Below are 17,374 nucleotides of genomic sequence, written 5' to 3'. Positions count from 1 at the left end.
GACAAACAAAAATAAAGTCGTCCCAGGGACGTTCCTACAGAGGTGCTGCTTATGCATTATACATTTCTACATGGGCTGTATTTTTAGCGGTCTAATTGTTAGATACTAAATGGAAAAAAAAGGAAGTGAAATTGGTAAATGGAACTGATCCTTATGCATGTCATGAAGATACCCCCTAAAGGGGTATGGAGAGAGTTTCAAAAGTAAAGAGGAAAGAGTGAAGTAAAGGAGAGAGGAAGAGAACAAAATGAGCAATCAATAGCATTTATTGGGCGCTTACTGTGTGCAGAGCAATGTACTAAGCACTTAGAGTCAGACATACACACTCACCCACCCAGATGATCTTCCACTCTGACGGCTACAGCAGAAAGATAAAGCGTTTGAGGCTGCCCTTCCTCTAGCCCTGGTGACCACACGACTTGAAACCACAGAGAATGTCGGACGGCATCATAGCTTTATTTGGTCTGAAGCCTGATAATACTTTGCTCCCTCATTTGCTTAGCACCCCTCCTCCCCTCCACACACACACATAGAGGACATCTGGCCATTTTTATTTAGTTTTCTATTCCCTATCGATCACTGATCATTGGACAGTTGCTGCCTAAGAAACAGAATCCTGTGATGGTATTTTATTCCATGTTGCTCATGAAGACATTTGGTTGTGTGTGCTGTTTTCCAGATACAGGTTGATCTGTTACCTCGTTTTTCCTTGGACTTGTGAGTCCATAGCACCAAACTGACCCTGCAAAGGTGTTCACGATCATTTGCAGGAATTCTTGGATATGCGCCTCTAGGATGAGGTCATCCATGTAATCATGACTGTTGCATGACTTCTCTATAACTTTCGACGATGCTTGTGGCTGTTGAGTTGGAAGCAATTCCTGGCGGATCAGATGTGTTATGTTGTGCCAGCCTCTTGTTGCATTTCCCAGCATGACTGCAAGGAATAAATTGAACAGGACAGCTCTAATGTGCTTTACATCTCTGTCAGTGGGAAATGGATCAAACCTAGTTCCGGTCCAATCATCCATGCCGTTATGGAGGCTGGGTGCAGGGGTCAGTTCAGGAATATATATCCTGCTTAGACTGGGAAGGAAATACAATTTTTAAAGTGATATAAAGGGTATGTGATGTCAGGGAAGGTATACAACCAAATATGGAAATGTCAGGCAGACACCAACTCTGACACCAAAATTTATGGCTTGAAACCCTCCCCAGGTTGTTTCCAGGAAGCGTCATGACTGGGTGAGCAATCTTGACCATGAACTTGGATCTTGCCTTCCAATCGATGCAGTTCTGGCCAAAGTGTTGAGACAAACATCCCAACAGACTGCTCTCCGGGGCTTCAAACCAAGTCAGGGGAGGTGCTTGGAAATCTAATGACAGCAACAGCAGCAGCCGCCCTGTCTAGCCCATGTATCTCTTCCATGGCTGTTTGCTCCCTCTCTCAAGTTCTAAACATGTGCATTCGCCTTCTGTTCCTTTCAAGCTAACTTGGGGCCAAACCCTTCTTTTCTCCTGACTCAATGGAATGTTTTTCCACTGCTCTGACTGCCTCTCAAGAGGCCAGTTCATGACTAAGCAGCAAAACCAAGCAATCCATTCTGCTTTTTTTCCCTTTGTAAATCAAGTCATTTGCTGAAAATCTTTAACTAACTCACAAGCCAAATATCACAGAACGACAGGAACAAAATTCACGGCCTATTACGGCCCGAAGGCAGACATACATGGCTAAATATAAAGTTGACCGAACTGTTGGCTTTGAAGCTCATAGTATTCACTGCCATAGGTTCTCAGAGGCTCCTTCTCCTCTGCTCTGGTGAGATCTTTGAAGGGGGAGAAGTAAGCAGGAGAAGCTTTGCACTCATAATGCCTGTCAAGAGACTTGAGGTGAATCAGCATGTGGAGGGCGTAGGCCAGAACCAAGAGTAGGAGTAGGGAGGTGGCCAGGCCCATCAGAATAGCTGGGGAGAAAAAGGATGCACAGTCTCTGGTGGAGGCAAACTGACCTTCTTTGATGCGAAAGGCTTGAATCTGCCAAGAGAAAGGAAAAGCTGAAGTGGAATGTTCTGTTTCTGCCCAGGCTCTACTTTCCGATTTGGCTTCAGGTGAAGCTCCTTGAGCTAAAGAGTGAGGGAAAACTTTGGGACACAATGAAACCCATCAAAGGATTTGGAGTCATTGATTAATTTGGATTTCCGGGATGTTACGACTCCATTAGAAAATCTCTCCGCTTTCAAAAGTCACGTGGCCAGTAGATACCTTGCTCAGTTGTAAGTTATAAAGATACTCCTTTCCCTATCTCACCGCTCATAAGAAAGAAATTGGAAATTACCCACTGAATGGAGTAGTGCTAACTATAAGTAATGGAACTGATTTAGCACCCACTGAGTGCAGTGCACTGAATTAAGCACTTGGGAAAGTACCAGAAAAAGCTCAAGAAAAAAATCCCACTAGAGAAAGAGTCAGTGCAAAGCAAATCCTTCCTGGAGTTATAAAATGGGCAGGGTGAGAAATAGCCAGTGCAAAGCAAATCCTTCCTGGAGTCAGCCTGGAGCGATTGAAACCTACTGTCTGGTGACTGATTGATCGGGCATAGCAATTTAGTTATTGTCCCAAAAGTGACAATAATTGGGAGGTTGGGCCAGAAAAGTCTCTTTTGCTCTCATCTTACTCAAATGATTTCAAAAAAACCTCGAGGCTATTCCTGGCCTTGTTTTTACCACCTTCCTGGCTGACAGATCCATCCCTATGTTTAACTGCCAAGGGCCACTTTTACTAAGCAAGTAGTCCTTATCTCCTCTCCTACATTCACTGCCCTATTCCCCACTGGGAAAGAAAATGGTTGCCTCTTCAAGGCTGGGCCTCTCACTCCAGGATATGTCACTCCCTCAATTTCAGACTCCAGCCTCCTTTTGTCTCTTCCAGGAACACTGGCATTCCTCCCTGGCTTGTGGCTGATAATTATATAGTGGTTGGATCCGGGCATGAAAACTCAAACAGATTGCTCTAAAGCATCCCTCTTAACAAGGCACGTATTTCCATCTTTAATCCCATTCCATCACATTTACCAGAAAGCAAGGGTTAGAATTTAAACAGCCTTTTCAATTCTGTCTGCCGCGATCCTTCCCAGGGAGACTTTAGATGATATTCGCAACTGAATCTTTAATTTCTACGAGAGCAAACAGCTTCCCAGTTAGCACAGGGAGTGCGTTTGCCTGGTCTTGCTGATTACCTGAAAATCGATAAAAGTGACTTCCCACAGCCTGGAGATATCATTTGTGGAGCTGGGTATCAAGAGGGGGTCATATTTCTGTAGGCTGCTGACGCGTTCACAGTGAAAAGAATAGCTTGACGGAGCGTATATTCGGGTTGCGTTGAAAGTTGCTTGGATTGAGTTGTTGTAAAGAATCTGAATCCTTTGTAAACTAAACCAACTCTGTACAGGCAACTTGTTATACCTGGCCAAGGAGAACCTGAGAATTATTTAAAAACAGAGAATTAGAAGCCATGTTTTCATTGTTCAAACCATCGAGTAGGGACAGCACAACAGCACCATCTCTTGTCCCATAAAAGAAATTATTTTGGAAAAAGATTTCAGGCTTTTAAGCATTCAGGGTCCCTTCATCTATCTATAGGGCAGGTGAGGCCTAGAGAGGCCTGAATATCCCCAGGGCTGTCAGAGTGTCACGTAAAGGAAGAATTATATTTCCCACCGCATTCCTTGCCACAGTCTCAGCCCAGAGGAAACGTTGCTCCAAAAGCAAAGGTCCTCAGTGAGTGGTAAAAAATAAAGGCGCAGAACTAGATTTTCAAAATCTAGAACCTACACTGAGTAAGAAATCCCCCAGTGGACAGTCCAGTGCCAGGAGAGATACGGGCCTATCTGAACCCTTTAAGAGCCAGTTCTGACATCTCTTTAAATACCCTGCCAATGACCATCTCTCAGATGCTTAATATTTCGCAGGGTTTACTTTGAAGACACTGGTGTTAGCCTCAAAAATGATAATTGTTGTTTTTCTCGGTCAATAAAGCATTTCCATTAGAGTCTCTTTAGGTTATTTTACTTCTGAAAACACACTGAAATCAACCCTAAATTTATGCACTTTTTCAGATTAATATATTAAAAACTCAGGAATCAGATGCAAATAGCTTGCCTACGTGAGGCCTATCCCATTTCCCAAGTTTTAAAATCTGCAGTGCCCCTTGTTCAGATAAAACCTGCACTGACATCCCCGTCGCCATCACCTTCCCACTACAAAAGCTTATCCGGGCTCTGCCAGAGAGATGTATGTCTTTCCTACAAGAACAGCAGCCTGCTCTATTTAACGGAAGTCCAGCTAAGCCGCTACTTTTTATCACCATCAAATTCTATTTCAGAACCATCACATGTCCAGTGGGCTGGGTGCTTCCCAGAGCAACTCCAGCAGCTGTAGCTGAAATAGGAAAGGGAGGGCAGGGAGGGGAGAGAGCAGCAGATGCAAACTGTGTTTGGGGAAGGTCATTTCGTGAGCCCTGTGGGACACTAATAGGAAGATACAGGGTGGGGAATACCTGCCATTTCGGCTGGGTGGGAGGGTGTGGATGGAAGAAGGGAGAACGTGCAAGCAGCGTGGCTCAGTGGAAAGAGTGCGGGTTTGGGAGTCAGAGGTCATGGGTTCAAATCCCGGCTCAGCCACTTCATCATCATCATCAATCGTATTTATTGAGCGCTTACTGTGTGCAGAGCACTGTACTAAGCGCTTGGGAAGTACAAATTGGCAACACATAGAGACAGTCCCTACCCAACAGTGGGCTCACAGTCTAAAAGGGGGAGTCTAAAAGCCACTTGTCAGCTGTGTGACCTTGGGCAAGCCACTTAACTTCTCTGTGCCTCAGTTACCTCATCTGTAAAAGGGGGATTAAGACTGTGAGCCCCACGTAGGACAACCTGATCACCTTGCATCCCCCAGGCGCTTAGAACAGTGCATTGCACATAGTAAGTGCTTAACAATTACCATCACTATTATTATTAATGGACATGGTAGAACCAGAAGGCTGAAAGTCTATTGGCCATGCTGGGGAGAGGGTAGGGCTTCAATATTTCACCTGCCTCATGGTCAGCACGCTACCCTCGCCCCATTGGAACTATTCCTGCCACTTGCACCACAGCAAGTAAGAGCAACAGAGGGAGGGGGACGTGTTGGGGATGGAGGAAAATCTGGAAAGGGATACTGCTTTGGCACTGTTATTTTTTACAGTATTTGTGAAGCGTTTACTATGTTCCAGGCACCGTACTAAGCTCGGGTGTAAATACGAGGTTATCGGGTTGTACACAGCCCATGTCCCCCATGGGCTCACAGTGTAAATCCCCATTTTACAAATGAGGTAACTGAGGCACAGAGAAGTTAGGTGACTTGCCCAGGGTCACACGGCAGATAAGTGGCAGAGCCAGATTTAGAACCTAGGTCCTCTGACTCCCAGTCCGTGCTTTTTCCACAAGGCCACGCTGCTTCCCAGTTCTTTCTAGCCTGGTCATGAGAGTTCATTGTACCTCATTCTTCTTGAATCAATCTATCAACCAGTGGTATTTATTGAGCATTTACTGTGTGCACTAAGCATTTGGGAGAGTACAACAGAGTCGAAAGACACATTCCCTGCCCACAGTGAGCTCATGGTCTAGAGGCAATGAAGGAAATTAATCCTCATTTTCACTGTCTGAGACCCTCCAAACTGATAGTCCCACTGACAAGCCTTACAACCTCACCTATTTTCCAACCTTAATACCTACCTGATGTCAAGTCCTTTTAGATTGTCAACATCACCAAACTTAAGAGAAAGCCTGGAAATAAAATAAAACAAGGGAAAACAATCAAAATAAGTTTGCAAGAACTAAAATAATAAATTAAACCAGGAAAATGTGAGGATTCTAAATGCATATGAGAACCTGGGTTCTAATCCCAGCTCTGTCGCTTACCTGTTGGGTGACCTTGGGCAAGTCACCTAACTTCTCTGGGCCTCAGTTTCTTCATCTGTAAATTGGGGGTTCAATACCTGTTCTCCCTCCTACTTAGACTGTGAGCCCCATATGGGATAGGAACTGTGTCTGACCTGATTATCTTGTATTTACCCCATTATTTAAGCACTTAACAAATATGACAATTATTTTTATAAATTAATTATTCTGTTTAATTTTCAAAGCAGTTGAGAGGGGAGATTTGGTTAGACAAGACTGTTTCACTGTTCTAAATATTACTTGGAAAGGAGGAAGCAAGATGCTAAAGATTAATCAATCAATTGACATAGGTGGGCAGTGTGTTGAAACGCTGGTGTTTTTACGGAACTCAAACTGGATGGTCTGTGCAGTTTAGGGACAGATAGGATGATATTTATTAATATAGTGCTGTGATGCCCGGTTTGTGATAGTGAAAGAGCATTCCCTGGTAGACTCAGTCCTCTTTGGAAATTTGTTTGAAAATATTCCAGGAGTGAAAATAACTGCAAGTACTTGGATAGAATCCAAATTGAGTATCAGGGTCTATTCTTGGGAACATATGAGCACCTTTCCCCCTCCCAATTGGCCTTATGACCATTTCTGTCTCTTCTAGGACCTAATTTGTAGATCAGGAGCACCTCAAGCAAGAGGGTCTGTATCTAATTCCCCCCAGTATACTCTTTCCCAGTGCACAGTTCAGTGCTCTGCACACAGTAAGCACTTAAATACTACTACCACTAACTACTAATGACTAGGCCTGAAACGTGTACCAAATACTGTGTTGTGATATCTTGAGGCACGATGTGTTGTGATGTTGATTGCCTTCCCTCATTCTCCCCATTTGATCTAATGTTTTATTTTACCTAAAATATTTGGTGACTTATGTCTGCTGTTCTCAAGGGCAGGAACAATCTATTTTACTCCTGTTGCATGTACCTCCTGTCTGTGTCATGTATACACTCAGACCTGTGACATCTGATATCTGGGCATTCGATATTTGCCCTCCCTTCAGCCCCACAGCACTTACAAACATATCTTTCAATTATATATTATAAATTACTTTTTAATTTATAGTAATGCCTGTCTCCCTTCTAGACTGAAATCTCATCATGGACAGGGAACACGTCTGCTAATTCTGTTAAATTGTTCTCTTCCAAGTACTTAGTACAGTGCTCCGCATATAGTAAGCACTCAATAAATAGCATTGATTGATTGATACGTGTTGAATATGGGGCTCTGCAACTTGTAACTTGATCAATCAATGCTGTCAAAGATGATAATAATGGTTCTGGGTTTGGTATTTCCTACTCACTTTTCTGAAAACTCAGGTAGGGACTTTAATTGCGCATTCCCTTATCCAGAGAAAACATGGTTATTTCTAACTTACACTTTGATCTTAACTGTTCACAAATTGACTGAGGTGTGCTCCTTCACTAATCTTCATTCTGACTCTTCATAACCAAATAGTCCCAGTAGTTTTTCCTACCAACAGAATCAAATGGAATTTCAGTTGCTAGATGCAAAACTCTGAAATATTCAGCTGGAGCTTCAGCACCTTGCCCTTGAAAACATTAATCACCCTGGAGCCTCCAATATTTCTCTTGTCCCTTCATGCTTTCCATGGAGCCCTGACCTTCATGGCCATTCCCCTGCTCCACTTCCCCCTACACTCAGCTGTGGTGGTGATGAGGAAGGAGGGGATTGGGAAGGCACCCAAAATGAGACTATTCATGGTGTGATTTGCAAGCAAAGGAGCTGGGCTAGGAAAGAAGCATGGGGTAGAACTTCAGAGGCCACCCCAAAGTCCAGGTTGGGAGCCAGGCCCAGGCAGCCAGAAGGCTCTACTTATGCCTAGAAATGTCCTCTAGTCGGGGCACAATAATTATTATGATATTTATTAATAATAATAATAATAATGGCATTTATTAAGTGCTTACTATGTGCAAAGCACTGTTCTAAGTGCTGGGGAGGTTACAAGGAGATCAGGTTGTCCCACGGGGGGCTCACAGTCTTAATCCCCATTTTACAGATGAGGGAACTGAGGCACAGAGAAGTTAAGTGACTTGCCCAAAGTCACACAGCTGACAATTGGCAGAGCTGGGATTCAAACCCATGACCCCTGACTCCAAAGCCCATGCTCTTTCCACTGAGCCACACTGTGCAGGGATTACTCTGTGTGAAGCACTGGAAGTACACAAAGAAACGTCTCCACCACCATAAACTACTGTCCCCCAAAGGGACAGTTCACCAGCAAGGCACACAAGGTTCCTGCCCTGCACATGGTTGGGACATGGAGTCCATGCCCAGGGGAAGCAGAAGATTACAATGTACTTCTTCCTAAACCTGTCAGGGACACCCCCAAAGAGATTATCTGTCCCTCTTCTCCCCTCAACACAGAAGGGAATGGGGCTGACCACTTTCCTCCATTATAAATGCCCTTCAACAGATCTGGGAAAGTCTCAGCTCATGAATCGAGGGTTCCCCGAATCTGATCTCGGACTCGACTTTCAAATGCTAATCGTGGTGTCATTTAGCATATTGTTCTGATCAGCTTACACATCTGTGGCTCACCGCAGCAGCAGGCTTTACTAGGTCTATTTTAACAATGCTCTCAGAGTTCACGTATTATGCAAGTATCCACCCTCAATTGCCCAATTTCAAACCCTATCTTTCACAAATGGCAAAGCCCACTGAGGAAGAAGTATTATTATACCTCTCAGAAGTGGTCTGGAAAGAAAGCAGCTTTCAGCTGTTGGTAGTGTTGCTAAAACCAACCCAAAATGGCCCACAAACTATATGTTGTTCTTTAATAAAGTATCTACCATTGTTTTGGGTGAAAGAATGAGAGAAATTCTACAGCCCGCCAAATATAATGTCACATACAGAGGATAAAGATCTGAAGATACTCAAATAGCTAGGAGATTTCTTCACAAGTCACAGTATAATTAACATGCCTGCAACTGGAAAATATGAAACTTTCAAGAGTTGGTGGTTTTTTGTCTGTTTGTTTTTGTAATTCCATCCATTTCTGGATAAAACAAGGGAACATTAATCCCGTGTGAAAGATGGTGGTAATCAAGTGAAAAATGAAAAGAGAGAAACTCAAGTCTGGAGAAGCAGCATAGACTAGTGCAGAGCATGAACCTGGAGGTCAGATAACCTAGGCTCTAATCCCAGATCCACCACTTATCTGCTGTGTGACCTTGGGAAAGTCACTGAACTTCTCTATGCCTCAGGTCTCAATTGCTAAATGGGAATTAAGACTGTGAGCCCCATGTGGGACACAGACTGTGTCCATCCTATTAGCTTGTATCTACCCAGAGCTTAGTATATTGCCTGTACTATATGAGGTCATAGGAGATACTACACAAATGTCATTAGTCACAGCAGCAAGCAACACCTAGGCTAGGAAAAGATGAACAGAGGAAGAAGTTTTGGAAAGAGCTATGCGGCCCCTGCTATTAACAAATGCGTTATGAATGGCTAAGAACTCTAGGATCAAAATTGAAACATCTTATGCCAGGGTCTCCTTCCCACACTGACCACTCAAAGCATAAACTTCCTCCCTCATTTTGAATTACCCACGATGTTGCATTACCTGAACCTCTGCTACCCTCTATTTGCAGAGATAATCGAGTTACCTTTACTTCCATCTGGACTTACGTGGCATTTTCCTCACTGCAGTTTGATTCTCTGACATCCACGGTGGCCTGATTGCCAAATGTTTTATCTGTCAGATCCAACTGAGTCTGATCTTTGAATTGAATTGTTATTCTTTTAGCCCAGAAGAGAATACACAAACTTCCATTCACTGATACATTCAGAGGGCTCTGATGGTTCTGGCTGAAGGCTTTCCACAGTTCTCTTTCTGAATTTTCTTTCTGGCTAAATTCAGAATAGATGACCTAAACAACCAAATAAAATAGTACATGAGTCTGATATTAACGAATCATTTTTTTCTCCTCAAAGTGAAAAATCCCCTCTCAATTGAATGGCTAATCTATTATATTCATAATAGACTGGTCACGGTGAAAATCACATTAAGCCTCTGTTTTCATAACTTAAGAGTCAAGCCTGGAAACAAAGATAGAATCTAGAATACTATTCCTTAGGGCCGCTGAGGGTTTCCTATTTGTTGCTGGTTTCCTTTAAACCTTCTTAGTTAAAGGTCTCATCCTCTCCAAGACTTGGATTTTGCAGCTGAAGACTCCTACACTGCTTTTTAGCAGACCACCACTGCAGTAAATCAACCAATCAATCAACCAATGATGTTTATTGGGCACTTACTGTGGGCAGAACACTGTACTAAACAGCTGGGAGAGTACAATATAGCAGTGTTGGTAGAAACCTTCCCTGCACACCACAAGCTTACAGTATAAAGCCTACAGTTAAGCCATCAATGCTTTGGGAACAAGGTCTTCTTAGCTATTGTTTTACCAGTCAACCCAACAAGACTAGCAGGTGAGTCAGCCAGACTCAGGAAGATGATGTAAAATGGGTTGGGGTTGGAAACAGTGGCAAGAGAGCCCAGGGCAGGCCCAGGATCCATAAAATACCAGTCAGGTAGAAAAGTAAGTTATCATTTTGATGGTCACAACTGTGATACGACTGAAGGCAGCAGGCATCGAGGCCGCACTTTCAGGTGAGCATGATTTTTCACAAAAAACAAATTTAAAAAACCAACAATCAACAACTCACTGCCATATTAACCAATTTTAGGAGAAATATTTTTTCTAGAACGGCCCTGAAGTGGACCAACAGATTCAGGCTGTGTCAAATCAGAGGAGGAAGGGAATTCTGAAGGATCAGTCCCTCTTTGGAAAACTTCTGCTTCCACTACCTCAAGTTGAGATTTGGGATTGTTATACATGACCTCTTCTACCTTAAAACTGCTTAGGGAGAGAGGGACAATCTTGAATGGTACCAGGACCCAGGCCACAAAGGGGTTTACGGTGCAAACCCAACCCTTTAATACCTTCCTGGGCAATTCCCATCCTTGAGGATACATTCTGCTGCTCACTGTTCATACTGTACCAGTTGGAGACCCAGACTACTTTAAAGGATAGAGCATGAAGAAAGCTTCACAGTCACCCAAACTTGAGGTGGAAAGACCTCAGTCTGTCCACATGAAAAGGAAATGCAGGCACTCTTACACTAAAGGCAGATGTAAAAAGCCCCCAAAGGCCAAAACTAATCCCAGATCTAAGAGCACCTAAAGCCAAAGTGTGGCAAATCATTACAGCACTAACAGATCCAGAGAATGAAGGTTCAGTGTACAAAACTATACTAAGATATCTCCATAGCAACTAACCAAGTAAAAATCACTATTTACTGAGCTATAAATAAATGTCCCAAGAGTCTTACAATCTAGTTTCCAGATACTGTAATTCCATACCTGGGAAGGTGGAGAGGGTTTAAAACTCAGATTTTTCTTCACGTCTCCATCCATCTGTTGATCTGCCAAAGAAGCAATGCTATCAGTGAAAAGGAGCATAACCCTCATTGAGCTGACATCACTTCTTGTTTTTTCTCACATGTAGGCAGGGAACGTGTCTGCCAATTCTCTATATTGCACTCTCCCAAGTGCTTTGTACAATGCTCTGCACCCAGTAAGCACTCAATAAATACAACGGATTCACTAGGTGGCTAGCAGAGATGAAACCGACTCACAAAAGAGCCAGGTAAAATGGGGATGAAGGGAGGCTAAGGTGGCTAAGTTTACCTGAAATCCCTATTTAGGAGAGATGGAGAGAGGGCATCGCTGGTTAAAAGGATACCATTGGTATAGGAAAGGGGTGCAGACCAACTGCTAATATTTCTGAACAACTTTCAACATCTAACCAGTTTCCCCTGAAGTGAACTGCTTCTTAAGAGCTTTGCACAAAAGCAAATGAAAAGTCTTACCATTTCTGAAGACCAGGTGTTGGTTTGAAAACGTTTGTGAACTAGAAAAGAGTGAGGGGGGAAAACAGACACTAACAATCTACATTTCCAGTCAAATGTACATTTCCATATTAAAAGTCGGAGTTTGCTGTTTTAGAGTGGTAAGGGGTTACCTTTATCCTACTTAAATCTGCAATCATGGTGAAAACTCCTTGGGTGTAATACTTGATACCATTAATATACTGATTGCAGGGTAGCCTAGTGGAAAATCATGTGACTGGGAGTCAGAGGACTTGGGTTCTAATTCTGTCTTCGACACTTGCTTTCTGTATGACCTTGGGCAAATCACTTCACTAAGCCTCAGTTTCCTCATCTACAATACCTACGCTCCCTCCTACTTGGGAATGTAAACTCCAAGTGGGACCTGATTATCTTAAATCTACCACAGTGTTTAGTATAGTTCTTGGCACATAATAAGTGCTTAACAAAATGCTGCAATTATTTTTATTAGCTGGAGTTGTCTAGATGAGCAAAACTATAGGAAAGATGACTTCTACTACTAAGCAGGACTATAGATTATTTTTCTCTAAGAATATACGACTTTCAATGTCTACATTTCCAAAGTTCCAGTGACCAAGAATGTCAACTATGAAGCATATGAATACTAATCATTTCCCAATATCCAAATATTACTGTTTGATTCTAGACAAAGCAAATGTTATTACTGATGTTGTCTTATGCTGTCGATTCATGTTTGATCCAGAATGACGCTACGGACACATCTCTCCCAGAAAGCCCCACCTCCATCTACAAGCATTCTGGTAGTGTATCCATACAGGTTTCTTGGTAAAAATATGGAAGCGGTTTACCATTGCCTTCTTCTGCGCAGTAAACCTGAGTCTCCGCCCTCAGCTCTCGCCTATGCCGCTGCTGCCCAGCACAGGTGAATTTTGACTTGTAGCAGATTGCCTTCCACTCGCTAGCCACTGCCCAAGCTAGGAATGGAATGGATATGCCTCTGCTTGACTCTTCCTCCCATAGTCGAGACTGGTAGAGTACTGGAAACTCTCCAGATGTGACCCTGAGAGGCGAAAGCAAATGTTACAGCAGACCAATGTCTGATGACTTGCTGCTAACCCAATGCATCTTCTTTAAATTGCTGAAGCTGCCCAGATTAGAAGTTGCTGGTTCTAATTTGCTTTTCAGGAGTTCACTCTGTCACCCAAAAGGACTGGATGTATGCGACAGGAGGAAGAAAATGGGGGTGAGAGGGAGGAGGAGAAGGAGCCTTCCCTTCACTCTTCCTGTCCTCAGACATTCTTTCCTACCAGTCACCGCCATTTCTGCCTGGGTGGCAGGATCAGCAATGGGACTGCTGGCAGGAAGTGACAGCATTGACAGTAGCAAGAGATTCATTCCATTCACTCATTCAATCGTATTTATTGAGCGCTTACTGTGTGCAGAGCACTGTACTAAGCGCTTGGGAAGTACAAGTCAGCAACATATAGAGACGGTCCCTACCCAACAGTGGGCTCACAGTCTAGAAGGGGGAGACAAAGAACAAAACATATTAACATATTAACAGAATAAAATGAATAGAATAAATATGTACAAGTAAAATAAATAGAGTAATAAATATGTACAAACATATATACATATATACAGGTGCTGTGGGGAAGGGAAGGAGGTAAGGCGGGGGGATGGAGAGGTGGATGGGGGGGGAGAGATGACAATGGTGGCTCAGAAAGTTACCCCTCTTCTCAAATCCTCTTCCTACACCTCTCCTTTTCCCTTTATCACTGCATAAATAACTAAAAAACACACAAACAGATGAAGTCCCAGCCTTCAAACTATTCAGTTTACTAGCTGTCCTGGGCAGAAGCTTTAGTCTTGCCCGAAGCCCCGAGATACATGTCTGTGTCCCCATCCCCTAAGGCCCAGGGTAATATCTAATTTCTCTCAGAACCTCATCTAAATTAATTCTAGGACAAGGTATAAGAGTTTCAGGTGGAGAAGTATAGCACCCAGAAGCAATGACAGTCTCATTTCTGAATAGCAGCCATCCTTGCTTGGATGTTACTTTTTCCATTTAGACAGTTGTACACCATTCTGGCACCAAGGCAGCCTCCTTGAGAAAAGCAGTGTGTGTGGCTAAAGAATCTCAATCATTCCCCAATCCAAATTCTATATAACCGATCAAGCGACAGTAGTTTACACATCTGGCCCAAAAGACAATCTAAGACTTAAAGACGGCTTCCTCTCATGGACACCTGCAAATTTCATTTTAGGAAATTTTCTTCTGAATTGTGATGTTGTCATTGTTTTCACTGTGTAATACTGAATACCCCAAATGCTGCATTTTCCACACAAAGTGTGGAAATGTAAGGTGTTGTGAACCTAATTCCTTAAAAACTCAGAGCTATTACAACATTTTAATACACACTACTTCCAGGAATTGTTTTCCAGAAACAAAAACTGCTGCAAATATGTGACTGGGTGCAGTAACACAACTGTTGGTCTTATATTCCTCAAGGATATTTACCTGCTAGGAGATAGTGTTAAGTAGATATGGTTACACGAGCCTCTGGTTCAATTATATTATCTTCTAATATGTTATTCAGTGGTGATTTTCTTGAAACCGTTACTTCACTACATGTTTAGAAAAATATCAACGTTCCTTAGGAAAACATTAGTTTTAAGACCATAATAACACAGAGCTGCATTTTTATTTTTCTATTCACCCTGTCAACTGCAGTAAAATTGGTTTACTCTTTATACAAACCAGAGTATTTTCTAAATACCAATAAATTAAAGGAGCTTCTGTGTATGAATAAAGTGTAAAATCCTATCTGTCCTGGAACATCCTTCATCATGAATATAAAGATGAGTAGCTTGTTTATTATACCCATGGCTCACACAGAAGGATAGATGTTTTCTTGCTAGTAGGCATATTTTTAGGGTAGGAGTTTGTAATTCTTCTGTTTTGCTTTCCTGTTTTGAAAAAGAGGTAAAAAGATGTGTTCACCAAAAAACAATTCCATCTGAGGCCTTTATCGATTATTATTTTTACCCAAAGTACCTTTCCAAGATATTTGTCTAAAACCATCTGATGTATGAATCATAAAATAAGTGACATTTTACTCCTGGACAAAGTATGTGAATCTAAGGGAAAGAAAGCCAAGGTAGGAAATATTAGAAAACTGGGTCCTTTTGGTACATTTTCACGGGCACTTATTTACTTGCCATCTCAAGGGTACAAAATTCTAGATTCTCAAACAGGTAGCAAAGATGCCTTTAATTACAAAGGGAGGTAATTTCGAGAATCTATTAATGTCCATCATCTTTGCAACCTTATATTAGCTTCACAATTCTTCCCAGATTTATGTTTAATTATATTTCACTTTATCTGTCTTACACACCTATAAAGAAAAAATATATAAATTGTGCTCAGTAATAATGTACTAAATCCTTATAGTTGGGAACATGGTGAGGAACTACACTATTGCAATTGTTTTGAAGAATAAATGAACTTCGTAAGTACCATTACAATGTAAAAGTGAATGAGGGCACTGATTTTACTAGTCATGTAGCTTTTATCATATTGACTCAAAAATCAGTTATTCCAAGTTTAACCAAATTACCACACGTCCCTACTGCCCTATAAACTCAGATTATATTGCCAGCTGCATATGTTGGCAGCCACATATTATTCATAATTGGAAGACATGATGTGAATGATTTAATTTTGCTATTTCTACTCAGAGAGCCTGAACTTTCAGAAGCTGCCTCCTTTGGTTGCTTTATTTTATAGTGTCTATTTATATTCCCTAATAGGTTGGAAAATAAGACTTTCAAAAGACAATGGAAATATAAATAGAGATGTCATAGCTGGTTTCTGTGATCTTCCAGCCCGTATGGTAATAATAAGCCGTTTTCAATGAACAGAAATTTTAACACATCTTTTTCTTGGAGCAGGCTTACATCTGGGTTGCTATTTCACTTTCCACTTTCCTTGTGGAGGAAACGAAAGAGAAGAAACAGTAACATTCAATCTAGTAGAAGAAAACTGCCTGGAGAGTGAAGCCTTTTAGGTCATTTTTCTAAGTGTGTGTGTGAATAACATAGTTATATAGAGGTATATTTGTACCCAAACAATAGTCAAGAATGGTAAAGGCAACATGCATTTTTGTCAAAGATTTATTTTACCTGAGCTCAATATCTGTCAGACCTGGAAAAGGATCCTAATTGGAGCCGACCATTTTGAACCGAAATCAAATGTGTCTGGCCAGAGATAATAGAATAATTGTAGAACTATCAGCTTTCTCTCTCTCCCTCTTTCTCTCTCTCTCTTACACACACACACACACACACACACACACACACACACACTTCACAGGTACACTGAATTAAAAGATGTATTACTGACCTTGCATCCATGCTTACAAACATTTGGTCCTTGGACAGTGAAAATCCTATTGGTAAAACAATGAGCACAAAGCTATAAGGGATTTGTCTTTCCATGGAGAAATGATTCAATTCCTTCAAAGCAAGCACATCAGTTAATCTGTTCTAGCAACAGAGACCTGAGCCAGTGGGCTTGTAGGTCATATGACTGATGACACATTCGACCAATAGAAAGCAGCATCTGAGCTACCATGGACTAAGTGTATACAAAAAGCCTTAAAATGTTATAACGGCTCTACCCTTTGAGGGTATTTCATTATTCATTTTAATGAAAGATTAATACAGAGAAAAAATACACCATTTAAGCTCCTTCTGAAATGCAAAAATCCTTTGGCCACATTTAGAGCCTTTCACTGGGCATATGGTTTAGACAACTATTGCTCTTCATACCGACTGGAATATAGTGGAGCATCTAGGAGCTTGGATGCAGGAAGGGGTTGGGAGAATGATGAGCGGAGATGTTCACCCTGGGGATGACTAGTTGGGAAACAAGTGGCTGGAACTAAAGACCTGCACAGTTGCTGCTGTTACTGTCCAGAGCAGGGAGACACTACTTAGAGGGTTGGAGATCCCAAGAAGCAGAGTGCCCAAAGGGACAGGCTTCAAAATAAGGCCCCATCCTCCCCATATCCTTTTCTATTACTGTGGCCATTTTTATACCTGACAGCCCGATTTTCAGCCATCTATCCTCTGTCCAATATTGTGTTTGCCAGAGGGTAGGCAAAAGATGTCTGGAATTATTGAGTGTCATTCCCTTCAAGGCCCTGCTGAGAGCTCACCTCCTCCAGGAGGCCTTCCCAGACTGAGCCCCTTCCTTCCTCTCCCCCTCGTCCCCCTCTCCATCCCCCCATCTTACCTCCTTCCCTTCCCCACAGCACCTGTATATATGTATATATGGTTGTACATATTTATCACTCTATTTATTTATTTATTTATTTATTTTACCTGTACATTTCTATCCTATTTATTTTATTTTGTTGGTATGTTTGGTTCTGTTCTCTGTCTCCCCCTTTTAGACTGTGAGCCCACTGTTGGGTAGGGACTGTCTCTATG

The 17,374-nt window shown here is 42.1% G+C and overlaps 1 protein-coding gene and 1 non-coding gene across 5 annotated transcripts; both read right to left on the bottom strand.

Annotated features, from left to right (window-relative positions):
- Positions 1 to 248: 248 nt before the first annotated feature.
- Positions 249 to 16,382, bottom strand: ATP6AP1L (ATPase H+ transporting accessory protein 1 like). Of its 4 annotated transcripts, XM_038765835.1 has the most exons (9): positions 16,284 to 16,329; positions 16,064 to 16,085; positions 11,879 to 11,919; positions 11,370 to 11,431; positions 9,638 to 9,879; positions 5,771 to 5,821; positions 3,236 to 3,476; positions 2,010 to 2,034; positions 249 to 937 (listed from the first exon to the last, which is right to left on the bottom strand). In XM_038765835.1, exons 1-9 carry the CDS (start codon positions 16,288 to 16,290, stop codon positions 630 to 632), a joined length of 999 nt encoding a protein of 332 aa, XP_038621763.1. In that variant the 5' UTR covers positions 16,291 to 16,329; the 3' UTR covers positions 249 to 629. The 4 variants fall into 4 exon arrangements, with proteins under 4 accessions (XP_038621763.1, XP_038621761.1, XP_038621764.1 ...); XM_038765833.1 differs by lacking the exon at positions 16,064 to 16,085 and having other exon boundaries at positions 16,284 to 16,382; XM_038765836.1 differs by lacking the exons at positions 11,879 to 11,919; positions 16,064 to 16,085 and having other exon boundaries at positions 16,284 to 16,354.
- LOC119944966 lies at positions 12,811 to 12,948 on the bottom strand. Its single transcript, XR_005456105.1, has one exon. It is a non-coding gene; the product is annotated as a small nucleolar RNA SNORA7 (small nucleolar RNA).
- Positions 16,383 to 17,374: the final 992 nt, after the last annotated feature.

Source organism: Tachyglossus aculeatus, chromosome 23 (assembly GCF_015852505.1).
Source record: "Tachyglossus aculeatus isolate mTacAcu1 chromosome 23, mTacAcu1.pri, whole genome shotgun sequence".
NCBI classification, from domain to species: Eukaryota; Metazoa; Chordata; class Mammalia; order Monotremata; family Tachyglossidae; genus Tachyglossus; species Tachyglossus aculeatus.
Note: the sequence above shows the minus strand (reverse complement) of the source record. Positions and strands in the feature narration are given on the sequence as shown.